Raw genomic sequence first — 24,352 nt, 5'->3', positions numbered from 1 at the left:
ACTTCACCTCTATCTTTACAACAAACTTTCCAATACTTTCCCTACAATGTCCATGTATACATAGGAAGCTGAATGAAACATCAACAATATGAACTTGAGACTAAGGAGATATATTGGCATTACCCATTGTTATAGACTCTTATTAGCAGCAAACAAGGACCTATTCCTTTTGGTGTCCTTGGCACCTGCCTGGTTATCCTCCCCAAAGAGGGTGATGCAACTATTAACGCTGCTAACAGTAGATCCTCAGGACCGCATTTGTTGATTAGCACAGACACCCGGGACTGAACACAGGACCCACGGCTGCCCTTCTCCATGGTGGTGGGGGAAGATTCAAACTCCAGAGAGGAAGTCTGAGCTGCCAGAAGTGTGGATGAAATTAGTGGGAAGCAGAGTGAGAACTCCAGATGTTTAGAATTAGGATGACTATAAACAAATTCATTTCCCCAGATCCCCCAAGCTTGCTTTTTAAAATTATTTTTATATCTGGTAAACAAATCAATACTCTCTTTTCTTGGCTGCAAATGGACTAATTCTTTAGGGAAGTATGATAAACTGGTTCACAGTTTGCTCTTCTTTCTCCAGAAATTGTACAATTTACACATCAGTGTAATTCTTTCAATTGGTAGTTTTGAAAACTTGGGGATTAAGTATAAACACCGCCATATGCAATTACCCTTCCAGACTGGTTTTATGTACCCTGTCACCTAATTATTATTTTCCTTTGTTTTATCAGCTTTGGCATCCAAATATTACTTTAGCCATAAACACTCTTCACTGTGTCACATCATGACATCAGATTTGATACTCCTGTCATGGGAGGAAGTACTATCATGAGGGGCAAGGCAGACATATAGAGTGACAGCTTTTGTGTAGCAAAGTAATCACTTGCAGATGATTATCTGAGTTCAAGCCTGAGAATTTCATCTATGTGTATATCACCAAGAAATGTCCACCCCTGCACTATTATTGCCTCTTCATCAATAAGCTGAAAGAAAGAATGTCTTCAGCTAATCTGGAACATACATTTAAAATTCTTATTACTCTCTACTCCACAAATTTATTACATAATTATTCATATTTGGACATCACTCTAGCATGTACAAACAAGCGTATAGCAAGTTCAAAGACTCCTTCTGATAGCCCACAATAGATACGCCCTTCTGATCACCTACCTTACTGTGAAGGGGAAGAACCTTTCCTTTCTTTCAGCAGTCACACTTCTTTGGAATCTTTTGTCAGGGTTTAGAATCTGAAAGAAAAAGAAAAAGAAAGAGGGGTGAGGAGAGAGAGAGAAAGAAAGAAAAGAAAAGAAAGAAAGAGGGAGAGAGAGAAAGAAAAGAAAAGAAAGAAAGAGGGAGAGAGAGAAAGAAGGAAGGAAGGGAGGAAGGACGGAAGGGAAGAAGGACGGAAGGGAGGAAGGACGGAAGGAAGGAAAGAGGGAGGGAAGGAGGAAGGAAGGAAGGAAGGAAGGAAGGAAAGAAAGAGGGAGGGAAGGAGGAAGGAAGGAAGGAAGGAAGGAAGGAAGGATCCAAGGGAAGCTTCCCTACTTAACAGACTTAACAGGTTCAAGCAACCTTGATAATCATGTAATGTTTGATTCACTTTTATCCAACAAACACGTGAACATGCACACACACACACACACAGGATCCTTGATTTTGTATATAAGACGTGATTGTTCAATGGTTGACTTTGGAGTTGCAAGCTACTTACAGTAGTCCTAAAACCAAAACTTGTTTTTACAGGGCCGTTGTTCGAGAGAGAACTGCAAGTATCTTCACCCTCCAACACACTTAAAAACTCAACTAGAAATTAATGGAAGGAACAATTTGATTCAGCAAAAAACTGCAGCAGCAATGCTTGCCCAGCAGATGCAATTTATGTTTCCAGGAACACCACTTCATCCAGTGGTGAGTACATCTTATACAGTGATGAGTTGGATGGTTACAGTGTTGGTATGGATGATGCCACGTTGACCTAGGGTGGCCTCTCTCCACTTTGTCACTTTGGCTACAGTTAAAGCCAAATAGCTTTAAAGCTCAACAGATGAAGGAAAATAGGCTTTTAAAAAATTAATAGAAAAATACTTGTGGAAATAAGAGGCAAAGACAATTTCTAATCAATATCTGGGAAATCTGTATCACTCCAACTCTTTTCAACAGTAACTCTGTATCTCAGCCATCTTAGAACGGAAATAGTTTTAACATGTTCATTTACAGTGTGAATTAGTAATTTATGTATCAGTGAGTTTGAAATACTTGTGGAAATAAGAGGCAACAGCCAGGAACCAGCTCTGCCCAGAGTGAAAGAAATGCCAGGTGCAGAGGGCTCCAGGATAAATAAGATACAGTCTTTTGGGGATAGACAGACACAAGAAAAGGGCAAAGTAAGATTCAAGCCCAGGAAATGACGAGACTGGACAAGGAAAGCCTGCCTGGAGGAAGTGTCAAATAAACCTCTCGTAAAGGGTGAGTAAGAATTCACCCAGATTAAGGACTAGATGCAGATAGAGTTCTGAACATATTTAATCCCCAAAATAGGCATTTAAGTGGTTCTGTTTAAACTACACACATGTATAATTTATGGTTCTCTCTTTATTGATACACACATATAACTATTTTATTAAATTACCTAAATGCTAAAATAATTTAGTTTTACATATTAAATAATGTCTACAGCAATAAATTTAGAGCCAGCAAGGTCAACATAATAATGCCACATTATGTGTCTCACTTATTTGACTCATACACATCCTATTTAGAATTAATAAGGCTGACCCTGGCACTCACTCGTGGCAGTGTTAACAAGAAAATCCCATCCCTGCTGTTAACTATTAGTTGAACTTTTTTTGAAAGTTATGTTTATTATTGCCTCGAATATTAATTAGAAGTTCATAATCACCATTTCTCTATGAAAAAGGAATATTACACTTAAATGTTTTAATAGAGGTTTTTAAATCACTGGAAGTATTAGAATAAAAACTGTGACATTTAAAAATTATCAACTCCACAAACAAATTAATTCAGTCTCAGAAATGAATTAGTGACCTAGTAGAGTATAGGTGGCTGAATAATGGCTCTCAGAGGTACCTGGAACCTATAAATGTCACCTTATATGGAATCAGGGGCTTGACAGATGGGATTAAGTTAAGAATCTTGAGATGGGGAGAACCTCCTGGATTGAATGCAATTACAAGCATCCTTATAAGAGACACTTATATAAGAGAGAGGGAGAGTTAGCTCCGACAGAAGAAGAGCAAGGCAGTGTAACCACAGAGGCAGATTGGAGTGATGTGGCCACAAGCAGAGGAACGCCATCAACCACCAGAAGATGGAAGAGTCAAGAAATGGATTCTCCCCTAGAGCCTCTGGAGGGAGCGCAGGTCCTGCCAACACCTTGATTTTGGCCCAGTGAAACCAACTTGGAACTTCTGGTCTCCAGGACTGTAAAGGGATAAATGTGTGTTGTTCTAAGCCAATGGGTTTATAGTAATTTGAAGCTGTTTACAGCAGTTACCGGAAAATAATAGATGCAAAAACTGCGTAAGACAAGTCAATTGATAAAGAGAGTCTCAAGTATCATTCCATTTTAGGTCTCATGAACGAAGCTTCTTTACAGCACTGTGGATATTTCTTCCATTCCCTCCTTCTTCTGTCCACTCCTGAACCCATTCCCCTGCAATCTCTCAGCACTGTCCTCCATATTACCAAACCAATGGTCACTTTTTGCCTTATTGTTGCTATGGTCTGAATGTTTGTGTCCCACCAAAATTCACGTTGAATCCTAACCTCCAAGGGCATATGGGAGGCGATTACATCCTGAGGGTGGAGCCCTCATGAATGGAATCAGTGCCCTTATAAGAAGAGACATGGGAGAGACCCCTCACCCTCCCGCCATGTGTGGACACAGCAAGAAGGCACTCTCTATGAACTAGGGAGCTGGTCCTCATCAGACATCAGCTCTGCCGGCACCTTGATCTGGGGCCTTCCAACTTCCAAAACTGTGAGAAATTCAGTTCTGTTGTTTATAAGCCACCCAGTTTATGGTATTTTGTTATAAGCAGCCAGAATAGACTAAGACAATTTATTTTACCTCTCAGCAGTACTCAAGTCACGTAACCAATCTCTCCTTTGTTAAACACTCCTTCCTCCATCTCCTTTGCCCACCATGTTCCTCTTCTGCATGTTGAGGTTCCAAGAGCTAGATATTTCTTTCCATCTACCCTCTCCCTTGGTGGTCTCATCCATTCCTGAATCTGTCAATCATCTACAGACTGAGGACCCCCAAATGTATTTATCCAGCCCAATCTCTCCTCTAAGCTCCAGGCTTATATATCCACCTTTCTACTGGTCTCACTTTTAAATTTCTTAAAGGAACTTGACACGTTCAAAATCAAATTCTTCCCATTTTAATAAATGGTAATCTCAACTGGCAATCTAAAACCAAAACCTAGCAGACTCTTTCCTGAAATCACTGGAAGTATTAGAATAAAAACTGTGACATGTTTCAAAATTATCAACTCTATAAACAAATTAATTCAGTCTCAGAAATGAATTAGTGACCCAGTAGAGTATAGGTGACTCACTGACATCCAGTTCATCAGCAAGTCCTGTCATATCTGCTCTGAACCCTATCCACTCCCCTACATCTCAGTTCCCTCATCTGAGCCACCATCAACCTTTTATCACAATATCATAAAAGCATTTACTTCCTAATCTATCAATATCCACTCTTGCCTTACTCCGTTATATCCCATAGACAACAACCAGAGGAATCTTTTTAAAACATAAACAGCATCCTATCACTCCCTTATGTGCCCCTCCATGCTTTCCCATCTTACTGGGACAAAGCCGAAACTCTGACCTTGATCATGACCTATGGCTTCTGTGATCTGGTCATGACCCTGCCTACATTGCTGGGTGAACACGCACAGCTCGTGCATGTCCCAGCCTCTGCCTTTGCTGGCCTGCCCATGTCCTAGTGCTTTTCACACATTAATCACCTCATTCATAAGGACTCCAGGTCCACCCCTGCAACCCACATGCAACCCCCAGCATTCTCTACCAGCGAGCCCTCCTCCTTTTCTGCTTATCCTTACAAACGAACTGTAATTTTGTTTGTTTTCTTCTTTCTTATTAGAGCTTCAGTTCAATCAATGTATGCAGTGTTCTGGCACCATGTCTGCACCAATAAATATTTATTAAGGGAATGAAAATTCAAGGCATTCTCTCCCCTTACAACCCTTCTGTCTCAAATCCACAATGTTTGAAAAGTCCCCTTCATTTATTCCTCCTAGCAGCTTTTCTCTCCCCAATTCCTGATAGGAGAGGACAGGAATTCTTCCCCCTTCCCTTCCCAGAGCGTGCATAGCCTTCATATGTGCACTCAAGATAAAGAAGCAAGTGTGAGCTACCTTTCGGAGGATGGAGATGGAAGAACCCCAAAGGGACAAGTCTTGCTTGAGTCTTGTGCCCACTGGAGCTGCTTCTGGCAGTAGAGGGAGGAGGCTTAGGAGACGCCATGTGTCAGCCTTTTAGTGTGAGTGCCAGGCACCTACCCTTTAAAGCAGACACATTCTAGAAGAGTGGGACGACGGCATTCTTGCCTATTGACTGGACTTTTGAGCCATGAAATACCTCAAGCCACTTGGCCATTACCCTTGGCTAAGCCCCGTTGCTGCTACAAAATAGCAAAGAATGTGCATGTGTGCATGAGAGTGTGTTGTACGTGTGAGTGTGTAGTGAGTGTGTGCAAGTGTGTATATGTGTGCATACAGGTGTGTAGTGAGTGTATAAATGTGTGCAAGTGTGTTGTGAGTGCATGTGTGTTGTCTGTAGTGTGTGTTGCATGTGTATTGTGAGTGTGTGTTGTGTGTAGTGAATATATTACGTATGGTGTATGAGTGTGTTGTGAGTATATGTGACTGTACATGAGTTTGTTGTGTGCATGAGTGTCCTGTGTGTATAATGTGTTATGAGTGTGAGAGTACATGAGTATGTTGTGTGTAGTGAGTGTTGAGTGCTGTGTGTAGCATGTTATAGTGTAAGTGTACATGAGGATATTGTGGGTATGAACATATGTGAATGAGTGTATGAGTGTACATGAGTGTGTTTTGTGTGAGTGTATGATCATACGTGTGTTGTGTGTGAGTGTACCTGAGTATTGTGTGTTGTGGGTGTATGTGTGAGTATAAGTGTACATGAATGTGTCTTGGTGTGTGTGAGTGTACATGTGTTGTATGTGTATAGTGTGTGTGAGTGTACATCAGTGCATTGTGGATGTATGTGTGTACTGCATGTATGTGTGTACATGAGTGTATTGTGAGTGTATATTAGTGTGTTGAGTGTATACAGTGTGAGTGTACGTGTGTTGTGTATGTGTGTAGTGTATGTGTGTACATGTGTGGTGTGTGTATTGTGAGTGTACGTGTGTTTTGTGTGTACATGAGTGTGTTGTGTGTGTACACGAGTGTGTTATTTTATGTGAGTGTGTAGTGTGTGAGGGTACAAGTGTGTTGTGTGTGTATTGTGTGAGTGTACGAGTGTTGGGTGTGAACATGTGTGTTGTGAGTGTATCTATGTCAGTGTACGAGGGTGTTGTGTATTGAGTGTATACAAGTGTATGTGACTGTGTTGTGTCCAAGTGTATATGAGTGTACATGAGTGTGTGTATGTGACTGCTATGTTTACATGAGTGTGCTTGTGTGAGTGTATGTGTATTGTGTGTAGTGAGTATATGTGAGCGTACATGAGTGTGTATGTGTGTTGTGAGAGTGTATGTGGGTGTGAGTGTACATGAGTGTTTTGTGTGTTGTGAGTGTACATGAGTGTTTTGTATGTATGTGGGAGGTGTAGGTGTGTTGTGAGTGTGTTGTGTGTGTGTTGTATGTTGTGAGTGTATGAGTGTACATGAGTGTTGTGTGTGTACGAGTGTTTGTGTGTTGTGTGTATGTGGGTGTGTTGTGAGTGTATGTGTACATGAGTGTGTTGTGAGTGAGTGTTGTGTGAGAGTACAAGTGTTTGTGTGTAAGTGTATGTGTGTTGTGTATATGTTTTGAGTATGTGAGTATACATGAGTATATGTGTATCTGAGTGTATAGTGTGTATATGTGATGTACATGAGTGTGTTGTGTGTTTCGAGTATACAAGTGTGCATGTGGTGTGTCTGTGGGTGTGTTTTGAGTGTGTGTGAGTGTACATGTGTATGTGTGAGTGTATGGGAGTGTGTTGTATGAGTGTGTTGTGTATATGAGCATGTTGTGTGTGAGTGTACGTGTGTTGTGAGTGTATGGGAGTGTGTTGTAAGTGTGTATGAGTGTGTGTTATGTGTATGAGTATGTATTGTGTAGTTCAGTGTGTTGTGTGTGTGTGGGTGTGTTCGTCATCTTTGAACCTGGACCTGATGTCCTGGAAAGGAAAGCAGGGCATGGAAGACTGCGGAGAGAAACACAGGAAGGCGGAGTGGAGAACAGGGGCAGGAAATCGCAAGACCAGCATTTCAGAAGCGATTTTCTTCAAGAAGGCTTCCCGCAAATCTTGTCCTCTGGCCTCTTTAGCTGTGGCTTTGAGCTGAGAGATGACGTGGACCAAATGGATCCTGTCTCAGACAGCCTGGCAACAGCACTTCTGCAGAAACTGCAGGGCTAATTCTCCCAAGCTGTAGTTGGTACGCTTCCAGGAACAGAGTCATTGGAAGGTGCTGCCCTTCTCTTTTCTCAGCCGCCGGCTGAGAACCAAACTCAGACACCGGGATCCGTTGTTGGCCGAGATTCTACCTCGGGAGTTTAATTTGAATTCAGGATCTGAGAACCACTTTTCCAAGGCAGCAGGCCCCACACCTCCTGTCTGTAGAAGGCCCAGGCTGACTGTGGGACGCGTTCCTGTGCAACTCTCCACCAACGCTCTCTGCATTCGCTCCAGAAACATACGGGCAACTGATTTGGAGGGGGCTGTTTTTCCTCTTTTGTTTTAAGAAGTAACCAACAAAATCTAGTAATCGCAAAAGGGTGGACACGGCCTCAGACTAGGGGCCAGGAGTCCCGGGTGTTCTGCCTTGACTTTGCCTTGCAGCACTGACCTTGGGTTATCCATTTAGTGGCTCTCCTCTAAATTGTTTTCACCTGGAAGGCTGGGCAATTCTTGCTGCTGCACTTCTCATGGATTTGAGAAGATTAAAGAAGACAAGTGTGAGAATGCCTTGAGAACGACCAGAACCTTTCACAGATGTAAAGCATTATTATCCACAATAATATTAACACGGAGTGAGCCTCTCTGCAAATCACCATAACTATCTTTTTTAACTAATCAACTTCAATGAACAACACGCTACATCAAAAAGGAACATATCCTACTGTGTTTGTCTTCGTAAGGCCTGTGAACTTGCAACTTTCAGTTTCATGTAACAGAAAATATTTTTTTCAGTCCACATTTCAAAAGGAAAGAGAAAATTTTTGCTATAATTTTACTCACTTTCATACCCTTACTGTACTGCTATGCTCATTACATCCCTCTTGTAGAACTGTTAGATAATTTGAGGCCAAAAAACCTTGATCAACATTGATTTTTACAGTAGTAATGAGAGCTGCTTTTTACTGAGTTCTGACCATGGGAAATAGGAGCACAATAACACCTTGTTCTGCCCAACCCTTCCAGCTAAGTAGTTTCACTTCCTCATTGCAGATAAGAAAATGAAAGCCCAGAGAGGTTAATTTCCTCCCCAGGTTAAAAGGTAGTGTCAGAGCACTAGATTTGAATTCGGGTCTCTCTGAGTCTAAAATCTATGGTTTTACTTTAAAATAATACTATTTCTCTGTGAACTATGTTATTGCCATCATCAATAAAACATACTGGAACTTTCATTTTAGACTATGAAATCAGATGAATAAGTAACAGATTTTTGAAGGCAAAAGTTAGCTAATTGGAATAGATTTGTCGATACCCAAATGGTTTTGGGAAATGAGTTTTGAGGTTCTCAATCCTGTCGACAAGGCAAAGTATAACCCGTATTTATGGTACCACACTAACCCTGGCTTTAAATGATCTGTGGGCTGGGAGGGATAAGAATTTGCTTCCAGAGAAAATGAAAATGGAAGTATGGGGGAGGGCTCTTTTATCTAAATGTTTACGTGGATAATTAGTCTCTGGGTTAAATTACACATTTACTGCAAATTTTTAAATACTATTTTCACTCCTCACATATGACAATGGTCCCCAAATTTGGCCACCCATCAGATCATCTAGTAAAATTTCTAAAATTCAAATATCAAGGTCTCAGCCTAGATCTATTGGGTCAGAATTTCTCTCTGTTTGTAAAATCTCCCCCAGGCATTCCTGACATAGCTGGTCCACTGAATCACTGATGTGCTGTGATTTATGACCTTTCAGAATCGATTCTTTTTAAAAATCCTAACATTACATATTCCTTAGACCATTTAAATCACGGCTTTTTCTCCAGTAGTATTAAATTATAAAACTACAGTTAGTGAAAATCATAACTTTCTATAATTATGACTCAGTGAGTAACATATACATATAAATGTTTGTTGACAGTCAAGGAAGAAAAAAATCCTAACTGCCATCTATTTCCCACATTCAGACTTCACGTTGCAACTTTCTCCCAAAGTGGATTTTACGTCCAAGCCATAAAGATCTGAGAGCTCCTTGTGGGAGTACTGAGCCAGGACCCCACTAAGACCACTAGAACTACCCCTTCTAGCCATTTTGAAAATAGGCTCTCCTGCCTATCTGATAAATGCCTGCACAAACTATCAATAATTTACTCTTTTCTATCATGACTTTTCATAAGAAATATTTTTCTGTTACTGCTATGAAGAAAAAATATGTTTACTAAACGTAGGTTGTTATTTTTCCATATGTTAAACAATTCATCCAGAGTCATAGACAAGAATGTCACCCACAATGTAGAAACAGAGAACAAGCATGACACAGCATAGTTCAATGTTAAAAGTGTGACAAGCAACAGTAAAGTTCAGTGTTAAAAAAATTGCATTAATATGTAATTGCAAATATCTGAAATCAAATAGGTTAAAAATCATCTATAATTAACCAACCAAACAAACGAAAAGAAGCATTCAGGTCCAATTTGGTGCACAATTTATTCTAAGAAAAATCTTTAGCATTTTAAATTACTTCACAAGGTTTGTTCTCTTAAATGTACATTACTTCCTTTCTAAAAGGCAGAATTATTTACATATTATTAGGTGGAGCTTTTAAAAATAATCATCACATCAACCCACTAGCATATTTCTTCTTTTTCCTAGATGAGGAATATAGGGTCAGAGAACAAATTTAATAAGGTTCTGTATGCTCTTATCACTGCTGTGTTGATTTTGTGACCTAGAAAACCAAACCAACTTTTAACGGCCAATCAAAAAATTGTTTGATTAAAAAACTCTTCCAGAAAACGTTTCAGGAAGGAAAGACTGACTAGATCTAGATGTAGTTGAACTAGGGCAAAAAATTGTAAGTTTATTTGAAAACTACATTTGAATTTCGGGAATATACATGCTAGTGATGGAATATGGAAACATACTGATAAGTCTGGGCAAAATACAATTGCAAGTAACCCCACTGTTTGAGAATGCATAGACTTGGCCAACTTGAAAATCAGCCTATAATCAAAGGGTTTCGTGACTCCTCTCCCTTTGAGAAACATGTAGAGTAAATCAAAGATTATTAATCGGTATTCTATAGCTTTTACTACCTCAGTGTTATAACATTTAATAGTTTGGAATGTTGAGTAATTGGAGTTGAAATTATTTTCTTTTGTTGAGAACACCTCATAGGGACAAAAGCTTAATCTAGTTCCTGTAACTAGAGGTTTTTTATGATGTTCTCTCACATTTCTGTATGGTTTGGGGAAGAGAGGATCTACATAGATTTCATTTTTATTACAGGTCAGCATTGAGCTATACAACTAACACAAAGAGTATATGATGAATACATTTTGCTCAAATGACATTTCCTGGTAATTTTTTAAAGTTTTATTCTAAAGAACTCTTTCTCTTGTGTTGTCTTCCTTTAACAGCCCACTTTTCCTGTAGGTCCCGCGATAGGGACAAATACGGCTATTAGCTTTGCTCCTTACCTAGCACCTGTAACCCCCGGAGTTGGGTTAGTCCCAACGGAAATTCTGCCCACCACGCCTGTTATTGTTCCCGGAAGTCCGCCGGTCACTGTCCCGGGCTCAACTGCAACTCAGAAACTTCTCAGGACTGACAAACTGGAGGTACTTCAATTCTATTTGTGTTTTGAGATGCATTTGTGGTAGAAGTATACTTCTGTATAAGTGATTGCTTGTAAGATATTCATTCAGTCCTGCAAAACAGCCATGTAAACACACACACACACAAACTCTCACCTAAAACCCATGCATTTATAACTCTATGGTTTGAAGTTAAGGCCAAGTATAAAGGAAATTAGTCTATGGAAAAGACTAGTTTTAACACAAAAATCAGCTGCACGGAATATGCGTTTAAGGGAAAAATATTAAACAATCAATGGAACAGTGACTCAATCATGATGCAGCCTATAGAGATGGCTCCAGGTCCTGAAGGCCTCCTCATGTCAAGATCTAACCCTTGTAAGACCCAGGAAAGTTCTGGAAACTGGTGGGCCAGGAGCCTAGCAACCAGGGCACCCAAGGACACTCAGGGAGAGTGGTGGGAGGAAGTAGGACTACACCTATTTACCAGCTGGTATGATCATATTTCAATATCTCAAGAACAAGCATGGCTGCTCTAGTATGTTCTGGAATATTAGTTCTGATTGTGTTGTTGCTAAACAGGGGAAATTGGAGGATAAGTAAATTTAGTTTTTTGTTTTGTTTTGTTTTGAGACGGAGTTTTGCTCTTGTTGCCCAGGCTGGAGTGCAATGGCCCAATCTCGGCTCACCACAACCTCCTCTGCCCGGGTTCAAGTGATTCTCCTGCCTCAGCCTCCCAAGTAGCTGGGATTACAGGCATGTGCCACCACCCTTGGCCAATTTTGTATTTTTAGTAGAGACAGGGTTTCTCCATGTTGGTCAGGCTGGTCTCGAACTCCCAATCTCAGGTGATCCACCAGCCTCGGCCTCCCAAAGTGCTGGGATTACAGGCATGAGCTACCACGCCCGGCCCGTAAATTTCATTATTAATTGAGATTTTTCTTTAACCTCAATTGTTCTATAACATTCAAGAAAACAAGTTCCTATGTATAAAAAACATTCTTGGCCGGGCGCGGTGGCTCAAGCCTGTAATCCCAGCACTTTGGGAGGCCGAGACGGGCGGATCGCGAGGTCAGGAGATCGAGACCATCCTGGCTAACACGGTGAAACCCCGTCTCTACTAAAAACTACAAAAAACTAGCTGGGCGAGGTGGCGGCACCTGTAGTCCCAGCTACTGGGGAGGCTGAGGCAGGAGAATGGCGTAAACCCGGGAGGCGGAGCTTGCAGTGAGCTGAGATCCGGCCACTGCACTCCAGCCCGGGCGACAGAGCGAGACTCCGTATCAAAAAAAAAAAAAAACATTCTTAAGTTATGAATCAAACCAAACCTCCTATACTTTGTTAGGTAAAATTTCTCTTTAATCAGAGCTATAGAACTCATCTATCTATCTTACTGCTATATCCCTGTGATATTCACTACAGCATTTTATAAGGGTGTATAAAGATTCTCATAGATTTTTCAGAGAGCTCCTTTAATTTCATTACTGATTAAAGGTGTTAGGTGACGCTCCGGTTAGGATGTAAATACACAGTGCTTTCTGTTAGTGGGATTATTAGAGAATGTTCTTTCAATGTGCATTTGTTTAAATATTAACCCAATAAACTTTGAGGGCAATAAAATGTGGCTGCCTAATAACCTGTGAAAGTTTTAAAACTCAGAATTTCAAACTGCAAATATTTTATAAGATATTTATTTTTTAATTTAGTTTCCATCTGGATGCCCAGATGAAGAGAATGAAACTCTAATTGTTACTATTTTGAAAAGATCCAGCTTATCCTTGTCAATTACTGAATAGACCTTTTACAGGACTGGAAAAGTGTTTTGGGCTCCACCTGCTGGACCCACGGAGCTTTTGTGTTCAGTATGTGACTGTATTTTAGAAAACAAATTAAATCAGCGGAATTGGGAACAAATAGTCCTTCCCAACAGGGCTGGTAGACAAAGACGTGTAAAAATGAATCACAATGATTTTAGCAGAGCGACTTTTGGTTCATTTCAAACCAGGAATTAAGTCAGCTGCACACAGAGCACCTTGGTAGGAGCTTGAGGGCTGGTCCACACCTATGATGCTGTCAGACAGAAGTCATTCCACTGATGGAGGAAGGCTTGCTTAGAATCTGTGGGAACATCTTAGTGATTTTTTATTTTGTGCATTTTATGAACTAAAGATAGAATGTTGGCTAATATCCAAGTAGGAGGAAACAATTAACAATCTGGTGATTCATGCTGTTTACCTTCAACCTGGCCTGGTAACTGGTCAGTGAAACAGTATTTCCTAAGTTTGTCTGACATTCACAATACTTGAATTTCATGTCAGGGGCCCTTCATATAACATCACTAATGATCAACGTGATGATCACTTACATATCCACTTTGGAATTGGAGCCCAAAAAGAAATAACTTACAATTCTACTCATAATTATTTCCTGCTAATATTTATAAGCAGAGAAGAATTATACAAGCAATATGCATATGTTATTTATGCAATTTCATGTTATCTATATTCAGGGCATAATTAAGAATACTCTTCAAATTCTAAAGAAATATTTTTTCATACAGTAAAATCTTGATCCACCAGAATTCTCAGGGAATGGAGAATCCTAGTTACTCGAGATTTCAGGATAATTTAGCATTAAAGAATTTTAAAAATAAACTATTTCCCTCCATTTCTTTCTCTATATCTCTTGCCATATTTCTCTCCTTTTTTGTCTTTTTCTTTTCTGTGCTGTCAAAAATAGTATAGTGACCTTAAAAATGAAAATTTTGGTGTCTTAGATATTGTTCTTCTGATTTATGATTATGTTATCTTTGTAGAGCAGGAGAGAAGGAGTGGGAAACAGGAGTGTTCAGATTCACCCCAGCCCACCTCCTCAGAGAGAGGAGGAACATGTTTGTCGTCATTTTCCCTGATTCTTTTTGTACAGCTGGTAGCTTGATCGATGGTGAAATTATCCCTCCACACACACACACAAAACCTATAGCATTCTCAGAATTGTCATCCGAGTAGGAGATTGAAGATATAGAGGTAGATAGATTATAGGTGATTGGTAGATAATAGATTATTGGTAGGTAAGCAGGTATATACATAGGTAACTAGATTAGATAGATGATTAATTAATTGATAGATTTTAGATGGATAAGTAGATGATAGATGATGGCTGGATGGACAGATGATGGATGGATGGATGATGGATGGATGGATGGATGGATGGATGGATGGTAGGTAGATAAATGGTAGATAACATTAGTAATTGCAGTTTTTACCATTAAAATAATGATCAATTAACAGATAATGGATGGATGGATAGATGGATGGGTGGATGGATAGATGAATAATAGATAATAGATGGATAGATTGATAAATGATAGGTAATAGATGAAGGATGAATGAACAGACGGATAGATGATTGGATAGATTGATTGATGGTAGATGATAGATGAAGGAATGGATGCATGGATAAATAGATGGCAGATGATAGATACATGGATGGATGGATAGACAGACAGACAGATAGATAGATAGCTGCATAATATGCCACCCAGGGACAATGGAGGCCTTGTTGCTTTTCCTTTGTTATTTTAGCTGAACGGCAGATTTCGGATTATTTTCTCAATATACATTTTCACCCTAGAAAAGGGGGTAAAAACAAAACTCAAATGAGTGTCTCAAAGATTGTGGTTACCTGGGTTCTGGATAATCAGTCTTTTCTTATCAGTGGTACAAGAGCCACCATGGAAAGCGAGGCAGCCTCCGCTCCTCCCGCGGTGGCCGGGGCCGCAGGGGCGCCTGGGCTCAGGCTTGCCTCTGCAGCGCGGCTCTTATTCCCTGTCTTAGGTATGCAGGGAGTTCCAGAGAGGAAACTGTGCCCGGGGAGAGACCGACTGCCGCTTTGCACACCCCGCAGACAGCACCATGATCGACACAAGTGACAACACCGTAACCGTTTGTATGGATTACATAAAGGGGCGTTGCATGAGGGAGAAATGCAAATATTTTCACCCTCCTGCACACTTGCAGGCCAAAATCAAAGCTGCGCAGCACCAAGCCAACCAAGCTGCGGTGGCCGCCCAGGCAGCCGCGGCCGCGGCCACAGTCATGGTAAGTGCGGCCGCCCGCTGCCCCTGCACCCTGGCGCCTCTGCGGAGGCCGCTCCGGGCTGGGACTTGGATGTTCTTCCCAACACTCGGGAAACATGGAAGGCTGCTATTCCTGCTGCTCCGCTGCCTAAGTTTTGCTGTTGTTTTCCCCCTTTTTGTTTTGTTTTGTTTTCCCCTCCTGCCCTTCTTCAGCACAATAAGTAAATCCCCCAGGCGCAGGGAAAGCCCTGGGGTCCCTGAGCTCCGTTCCCCACTCCCAGGGCAGCGGAGATTGCGTGTGCTCACTTAGGGTCTTCTTCAGAGAGGCTCAGGGCCTTGTAATGAACATGAAGGTGGGCACCGCCTCAGAGAGGGGAAAGAAAGGCACATTTCTGCACCTGAGCACCAGGAGGCAACCAGCTCCTTGGAGCAGCCGCGGAGGACCGCTGTGGCCTAAGAGAAGCCCAGCGAGTCATCTGGCTTTTCGCTACTCCCATTCTCTCCTCTTCTTGCACTTATCGCAAGGGCAGTGCTGGTCACATTCCCCACCACAGTGAGATTTTATGCAGAATAGCAATGAATGAAACAGATGAAAGTGGAGCCATCCTGGCTGATGCAGGGAAAAAAAAAAAAAAAAAAAAAAAGACCTGTGACCTAGGCTTGCTTCCCTGAGTCACCTACTGTCATTAGAGACCAGCAGTACATCATTATCATGGCCTGGGAGTCTGCTCAGAATCTCAAGGAGCCTAACTGTCCCTTAGAGACCAGATGCACCATTATTAGGATCACCCAGAAGCCTGTGGAGCCTCCAGAATCCTCAGCCTCGCCCCAGACCTCAGGGAATCAGAATTTAAATTGTAAAACATCCCCCAGGTGTTTCGTATGCACATTAATATTTGAGAAGCACCTGCCTAGACACTGCTTATCAAACTTGGCTACATTTTGGAACAACCTGAAGGGTCTGATCTGACATCTGTCCCTTTCCCTGAAGTTTCTTATTTTCTTATTTAGTTGGTCTGGTGTGGCCTGAGCAGTGACATTTTTTTTTTTTAAAGACAAGGTCTCTGTCATCCAGGCTGGAGTGCAGTGGAATGATCAGGGGTCACTGTAGCTTTAAACTCCTGGGCTCAAGTGATCCTTCCACCTCAGCCTCCTGAGTAGCTGGGTCCAGGCCCATCTAAGTTCTAAATTTTTTATAGAGACAGGGTCTCGCCCTATTGTCCAGGCTAGTCTCAAACTCCTGGGATCAAGCAATTCTCACACCTTTACCTCCCAACGTGTTGGGATTACAGGTGCGAGCTACCACACCTGTAGTATGTGACACACCTGTGAAAATGTGACAGTGGCATTTTTTTAAAAGCTCCCAGGTGATTCCAATGCACCACAAAGTTTGAGAACGTCTGCATCAGGTTGCAGAAGTTTCTAATTAATTTGTTTTCATGTGAGCTCTCTGGCTTACCAGAAGTCTGTGTTAATATGTGATAGGCACTCATTCTTTCAAAAAATTTAATGAGACCATGCATCTGGCACTTGCTGGGTAGAATAAATAAATCAGGCAGGTTTCCTTGCCCTCAAGGAGTTTGTAGTTAGTAACTGAGAGCAATAAAATGCTCCTCAATGACATGATAGAAATGCTTAATCGGGTCCAAAAGGCATGAAGGACTCAGTGGCCAGTCCTCCCTCAAGAAGGAGAGCTATGACTGCAGAGATGAAAAGTACAGTTTGAAAACACCTTGTTCTAGCTAGCAACCACCACCTCACACACTGATTACTGATTAAAATGGAAGGGTAGCTGTCACACAAACAAGTTCACCATTACTCAACATTGTTTGCACAAATGTTTATTAAGGCACGGACCTGCAATCAGTGATAGGGATACAGCAAGAAAGGCAATGTCTGCCCTGAGGTAATCACCACTGGGTGCGGAGCATGTGGTTATAGAGACCTTTCCAATCTGAGCTGCTTATTTCCATGCACCTTGAGCACAGGGCGCTTCATCTAAATCACTGTTTTTCTTTTGTTTAATCTCTGAGTCCTTTTCTTACCCATTCAGTGTCCTTTCCTCTTGTCCTTCTCATGCTTATGTTATTGGACATAATGCTGATTTTTCTGAGTGAATTCCTATATATGTGGAGATGTATGTATCTACACAAGAGGGTCAATAAGAAACAGAGAAATTCAGTGCCGGGCGCGGTGGCTCAAGCCTGTAATCCCAGCACTTTGGGAGGCCGAGACGGGCGGATCACAAGGTCAGGAGATCGAGACCATCCTGGCTAATACGGTGAAACCCCATCTCTACTAAAAAATACAAAAAACTAGCCGGGCGAGGTGGCGGGCGCCTGTAGTCCCAGCTACTTGGGAGGCTGAGGCAGGAGAATGGCGTAAACCCAGGGGGCAGAGCTTGCAGTGAGCTGAGATCGGCCACTGCACTCCAGCCTGGGCGACAGAGCAAGACTCTGTCTCAAAAAAAAAAAAAAAAAAAAAAGAAACAGGAATTCTCCCCTTTTTTGTTCTAGTAAAAGAGTAGTTTCCAAAACTCATTTTAACTGGGAATGGGAAGGAGGGGAGTAAACTGATCACTTAAGGCTGATAAAAAAGGAATTCTTTTAGAGCACAAATGAGGTCCTTGACACATTTTGCCAATGTGGAATCCATTCTACTATCCACCTAGTGAGGATCTCATCCCATAAGAAGTAAGATTTTTTTTTCATTGTAATCATTATTTTAGGCCAGCTCCAACTTATCCTAATTGGTGTGTTGATTGATGGGCACTAAGAACATATTTTTTCATAAAATTTGTTTGTTTGTTTTTTGAGACAGAGTCTTGCTCTGTCACCCAGGCTGGAGTGCGGTGGCACGATCTTGGCTCACTGGAGCCTCCGCCTCCCAGGTTCAAGAGATTCTTCAGCACCAGCCTCCCGAGTAGCTGGGACCACAGGTGCATGCCACCATGCCTAGCTAATTTTCGTATTTTTAGTAGAGATGGGCTCAGGAATGCCTGGGTTCAGAAACTTCAGACCCAACAGGTCACTCTCTCCTTTCCCTTGCCTACTTCTCTTACTAGAGCCACACCATTCCCTAAGGTCAGCTTCTCTACAGGACCTGGGATCAAGGCTTTGGACATCTATAGGGATGCATTCTTACATCTTTTGGCAAGAGAGAAAATGGTGTCTTTTATACCAGCTCAAATTAGATATTGGGGCGGGGGAAGAAGTTAAACGTCATTTTGGTGGCTGTCCCTGTGGTCAGTGACAGGATGCTGTGATTGACTCAGCCTGGGTCCCAGTGGCTATCCTTGGTCACTGAGGTATGGAATGAGGCCCTGATAATATGAAAATATTAGTCCTTCAAGTAAAAGCATATCTCAAAGATATTGTGGGCTTGGTTCCAGACCACTGCAATGAAGCGAGTATCACAATAGAACAAATCACATGAATGTTTTGGTTTCCCAGTGCGTATAAAAGTTATGTTTATACTATACTGTGGTCTATTAAATGTGCAAGAACATTATGTCTAAAGAATATATACACACCTTAATTTTAAAATATTGCTTTAAAAATGCTAACCAACAATCAGAGGTTTTAGTGAGTCGTATCTTTTTGCTGGTGGAAGATGTTGCCTTGATGTTGATGGCTGCTGACTGATCAGGGTGGTGACGTGAAAGCTGTGATGACTGTGGTAATTTCTTAAAAATAAGACAACAATGAACTTTCCCACATTGATTGACTCTTCCTTTTATGAAAGATTTCTCTGTAGCATGCAATGTTATTTGATAGCATTTTGCCCAGAGTAGAACTTCTTTCAAAATTGGAGTCAATCCTCTAAAACCCTGCTGCTACTTTGTCAACTAAGTTTATATACTTTGCTAAATCCTTTGGTGTCATTTCAACAATGTTCACAGCATCTTAGCCAAGAGTAGAACCCATCTCAAGAAACTACTTTCTTTGCTGCTCCATGAAGCAACTCCTCAGCCATTAAAGTTTATCATGAAATTGTAGCAATTTGCTCACATCTTCAGGCTCTACTTCTATTAAGAATTCTAGTTCTCTTGCTATTTCCATTATATCTGCAGTTACTTTCTCCATTTAAGTCTTGAACCCCTCAAAGTCTTCCATGAGGATTTGAATTAACTTCTTTCAAACTCCTGTTCATGTTGATATTTTGATCTTCCATGAATCATGAATATTCTTAATGGCATCTAGAATGGTGAATCCTTTACAGGTTTTCAGTTTACTTTGCCCAGATCCATCAGAGGAATCACTGTCTATTGCAGCTACGGCCTTACAAAATTTATATCTTAATTAATAAGACTTGACAGTTGAAATAACTCCTTGATCCATGGGCTGCAGAATAGCTGTTGTGTTAGGAGGCATGAAAACAACATTAATCTCCTTGTACATCTCCACCAGACCCCTTGGGTGATGAGGTACATTGTCAATGAACAGTAATATTTTGAAACAAATCTTTTTTTTCTGAGCAGTAGGTCTCAACTGTGGGCTTAAAACATTCAGTAAACCATGTTGTCAATACATATACTGTCATCCAGGCTTTGTTGTTTCATTTCTAGAGCATAGGCAGAGTAGATTTAGCATAATTCATAAAGGCCCTAGAATTTTCAGAATGGTAAATGAGCATTGGCTTCAACTTAAATTCACCAGCTGCATTAGCTTCTAGCAAGAGTTGGCTGCTGTACTTTGAAGGTTTGAAGCCAGTCTTGACTACTCTGTAGTTCTGAAAGTCCTAGTTGACATCTTCCAATATGTGGCTTTTTTGTCTACATTGACATCTGTTCTTTAGTGTGGCCACCTTCATCAGTGATTTTAGCTAGATCTTCTGAATAACTTGCTGCAGCTTCTCCATCAGCCCTTGCTGCTCACCGTGCACTTTTATGTTATGGAGACGGCTTGTTTGCTTCAACCTTGTGAACCAATCTCTGCTAGCTTCCAACTGTTCTTTTGTATCTTCCTCTCTCCTTTCAGCCTTCATAGAATTGAGGAGAGTCAGGACCTTGCTGTAAGTTAGGTTTTCAGCCAGCATGGTGGCTCCTGCCTGTAATCCGAACACTTTGTAGGGGAGAGGTGGGTGGATCACTGGAAGCCAGGAGTTTGAGACCAGCCTGGCTAACATGGTGAAACCCCATCTCTACTAAGAATACAAAAATTAGCTGGGCATGGTAGCACATGGCTATAATTCTAGCTACTCGAAGAGCTGAGGCATGAGAATCGCTTGAACCTTTGAAGGCAGAGGTTGCAGTGAACTGAGATCGTGCCACTGCACTCCAGCCTGGGTGACAGAGTAAGACTCTGCCTCAAGAAAATAAATAAATAAATAAATAAATAAATAAGGCATTGGTTTAAGGGAATGCTATGGCTGGTTAGATCGGTCCAGCCCACTAAAATTTTTTCCACATCGGCAATAAGGCTGTTTTGCTTTCTTATCATTTGTATATTCACTGGAGTAGCACTTTTAATTTCCTTCAAGAACTTTCCCTTTGCAGTCACAACATGGATAACCTTGGCACAAGAAGTGTAGCTTTTAGCATATCTTGGCTTTCGATATGCCTTCCTCACTAAGCTTAATCATTTCTAGCTCCAATATGGAGTATGTATTTTAAGTAATAATGTGTGACTCTTTCTTTAACTTGAACACTTAGAGGCCATTTAAAGTTATTAATTGGCCTAATTTCAATATAATTTTGTCTCAGAGAATAGTGAGGCCTGAGGAAGGAGAGAGAGGGGTGATAGCCAGTGAGTGGAGCAGTCAGACCATGCATGACATTTATCGATTAAGTTTGCGGCATGGTTCATGGTGCCCCAAAACAATTAAAATAGTAATATCAAACATCACTGATCACAAATCATCATAAGAGATATAATAACATTAAATTTTAAAATATTGTGAGAATTACCAAAATGTGACAAAGACACAAAGTTAGCACATGCTGTTGGAAAAATGACTCTGATAGACTTAACATAGGGTTGCCACAAACCTTCAATTTAAAAAAACTGAAGTATCTGCGAAGTACCATATAACAAAGTGCAATAAAACAACCTATGCCTGTACTTATTAACACAACATATCAAGGTACTAATAATGACCTTAGAGCTGAGCCCTGATTTCATCTGCCTGTTTTCTCAATGGACCATTTCTAACATCTGCAACCAATATATACTTCAGTCATTAAAGGAACAATGCACCTAGTATATGTCAGTGGTAGATGACCTGGGCTGATGGGGATAAGAGGGAAAATGGCCATTTACACAAACAGGTCATTTCCCTGCTGCATTTCTTCAAGTCAAAGCTGTACTCTTCTGTGTACCCTTGTACACATTTTCACATTACATTCATGGTTACATTCATCAAGCTGCATAAAGATTACTGCAGTGGATGCCAACAGTGTTAGTTACCATAGTTTCTTGGATTGTTACACCGTGCCCAAATTTGGAGTTCTGATAAGTCAGAGGATCTTGGAGCATCGTCAAAGACAACCCAAAGGAATGTAGTTTCAGAACAAAAGCCAGGTTCTTTCTGACAATGACATGAAAATTACTGAATCTGTCATGTGTTTTTAGTTGAAGTAAGAGGCTCATTTGAAACCAGCCTAGGTGCTGTTGGATAAAGTCAAAGTATTGCTATTCTAATGGCAAAATTACTCAGTACATGGAAGAAAAACTATTATTTTCTTTCCTTATCTAAAAGGACAAACAGGAGTGATGAATGCAGTTAGAAGATATTAATATTCCATTCACCTGACTTCCATATATAAACCCCAAGCATTTCCAGGGTACAATTTATATTATTGTCTGGAGATTTCCCACTTATTTTAATTAGATGCTTAAAAAGAATGGAAAGTTTTGACTCCAGAATAAAAGACATTTATTTCCTTTAGAGTCTTATTCTTTTAAATACTTCTTAAAACATAACCATCACAATCACCAGAATTTTTTAAACATGAGAATAAGCCAGACAGAACTTCTCTTCGGTAGTGTTAACACAAAAGGTGTCTGATCTTCATACAAGCAATCTTTGTTCACATACACCAAAATGGAGTGACACAAGGAAAGAACGATTTTGCAAAAGGAAACAGGACTAGCGGCCATCAGCTAGATATGTTTTGATTGTTCAGGAAAGTCTGTACAGGAACTTTGATTGGCATCCTACTTGTCTACCTTCTTTCCTACTTTAAAGTGACAGCTCTGATCATTGTTGTCAGTGTTTTCTGACCCCTCAGATTTGGTCTTTGCCTATCATGCTTGATGTGGGCAGTTGGTTCGATTACCTTGACTTGCAGGTGGATTGGTCCTCAATTCAAAAAAATAAAAGCCTAACTGCCCATAGAACCTCCTCTGACTCATCACCCACACTCACCAAACTGGAGAGGCCCAGAGAAGCAAAGGCTCAGAATGTTGGTGATGCCAGCCAGATGGATTCCAAGTGGCTGATACATACTGAGGACTCAATTAACTGTCTTGGTGCTTAAGGAGGATCTTAGGATACACTGGGCTTGGTGATCTATGAGATCTGTTCTAAGCCTGAAGATCTTTCAATGTAGGTAAACAGTCAAAATCACTGAAAACTGAGCATCTGTATATGAAAATGCTACGTTATAACATGATTATTCATCCACATGGATTTTTAAAATACATTCTCCACATAACTGCTTCACCGTGTGAGATGAACAGCATGTTAATATGCACACCCCACCCTCCCAAGACCTCAGTGTTTACTTAAACAGGAGAGATCTGCCTCTAATAAAGAAAACTCACGCCATGGAATGATAGAAAGAGATACACGTCACTGTCCTGCTCACTCTAGTGTTCTCAGTTTTTATACATTCCTAGATTATTCTAAATTCTATGGAAATTAAGTTTCATCACACTAAGACCAGAAGAAGAACATTAACCTTCCAGGTGACAATCCTAAAGGGAAATGTTTATTAATTTTCATTGTACTTGGAGACTTCATTAAATGGTTCCTTGTTAAGTCAAGTTTTTGTTCATGAATATCAGCCTTTGGAGACACAATCGCTCTTCTAGTTAACATGTTGGAAAAGATCAACCCATTAGTGGATTCATTCTGCAAATACTTAGGATTGCAAATGGGAAAGGAAAAATTGAGTCCAGAAAGTTAAGGCCAAAATGATTTTGAGTTTAATGATCCAGTTCATGTTCTCAATGTGCTCCATGAGGATAGGCTTTGTAACCTTCTTCAGCTGACGCAAATTAACTGAAGCTCAAGAAACAAAACAAAAGAAAACCCTGCACTACTTAACAATGCAAAGCTGTGCAAGGATGGAAGATTCGAAACAAAAATGGCATTATGGAAGTTACATGATGTCAAAGTTACATGCAAGGAAAGAATATCCAGTACACAGAAGTTTTGTTAGCTCATTGTTTTTAATGTTCACAATTGTACTTTCACAACATTGATTTCATGTTATTCAATGACCCTGATCAAAACTACGTTCCAAAACATTTTCTTCTCCATTGGCCATTCTAAATCTCTTCTCTGCCTGTAGTTCTTTCTACTTTATTTCTAGTCTCTTCCCCTCCACAGCTCTCCCCTTATCCCCTATTATCTCCATACATTTTATCCTGAATTATAAAACAACAATAAACATCCTTTATCCAGGAAAATGTCATTAACTGTTTCCCATTTTAGTACTATCTCATGTCAAATGACAAAGTTCTATTTCAAAACTTTAGAATATAATATTTGTTTTTATTAGACAAACCTTAGGGATTTACCTATTGTGCTAAACATAGAAAAGGGTATTTCATTTTTTATTTGCATTGGAGCAATTCCTTTGAATTATTTATTTGCATAGAATTCCATCATAGAATTTTTAATTTTGTTTTTTTTTTTACAACAAGTAACAAAGAATAGGAAAATTTTTCATTGTGGTCTAAATCAATCCATATTTGTTTTTATTTCAGTTGTTTAAATGAAACTGTCTTCCCAAAATTATGGTTCTAAGTTAACGATATTATTTTACTTCTAATCTTTCAAGCAGTTCTTTGCTATTATTTTTAGCTGTTTGCTATTTTT

General features: G+C 40.5%; 1 protein-coding gene across 8 annotated transcripts in view; it reads left to right on the top strand.

The window, feature by feature from the left end:
- The window catches only part of MBNL2 (muscleblind like splicing regulator 2), a 180,205-nt gene that overhangs the window by 116,985 nt on the left and 38,868 nt on the right, over window positions 1-24,352 (top strand). For all 8 annotated transcript variants that reach the window (XM_033177400.1, XM_033177403.1, XM_033177404.1 and 5 more), the window contains exons 3-5: window positions 1,749-1,913; window positions 11,050-11,250; window positions 15,063-15,326. In XM_033177400.1, coding sequence (XP_033033291.1) covers window positions 1,749-1,913; window positions 11,050-11,250; window positions 15,063-15,326 — 630 coding nt within the window. The remainder of the gene's footprint in view (window positions 1-1,748; window positions 1,914-11,049; window positions 11,251-15,062; window positions 15,327-24,352) is intronic.

The sequence above is a fragment of the Trachypithecus francoisi genome, unplaced genomic scaffold (assembly GCF_009764315.1).
Source record: "Trachypithecus francoisi isolate TF-2019V2 unplaced genomic scaffold, Tfra_2.0 Lachesis_group18, whole genome shotgun sequence".
NCBI lineage: Eukaryota > Metazoa > Chordata > Mammalia > Primates > Cercopithecidae > Trachypithecus > Trachypithecus francoisi.
The sequence above is the reverse complement of the archived record's forward strand: the minus strand, read 5'-3'. Positions and strand labels throughout refer to the sequence as shown.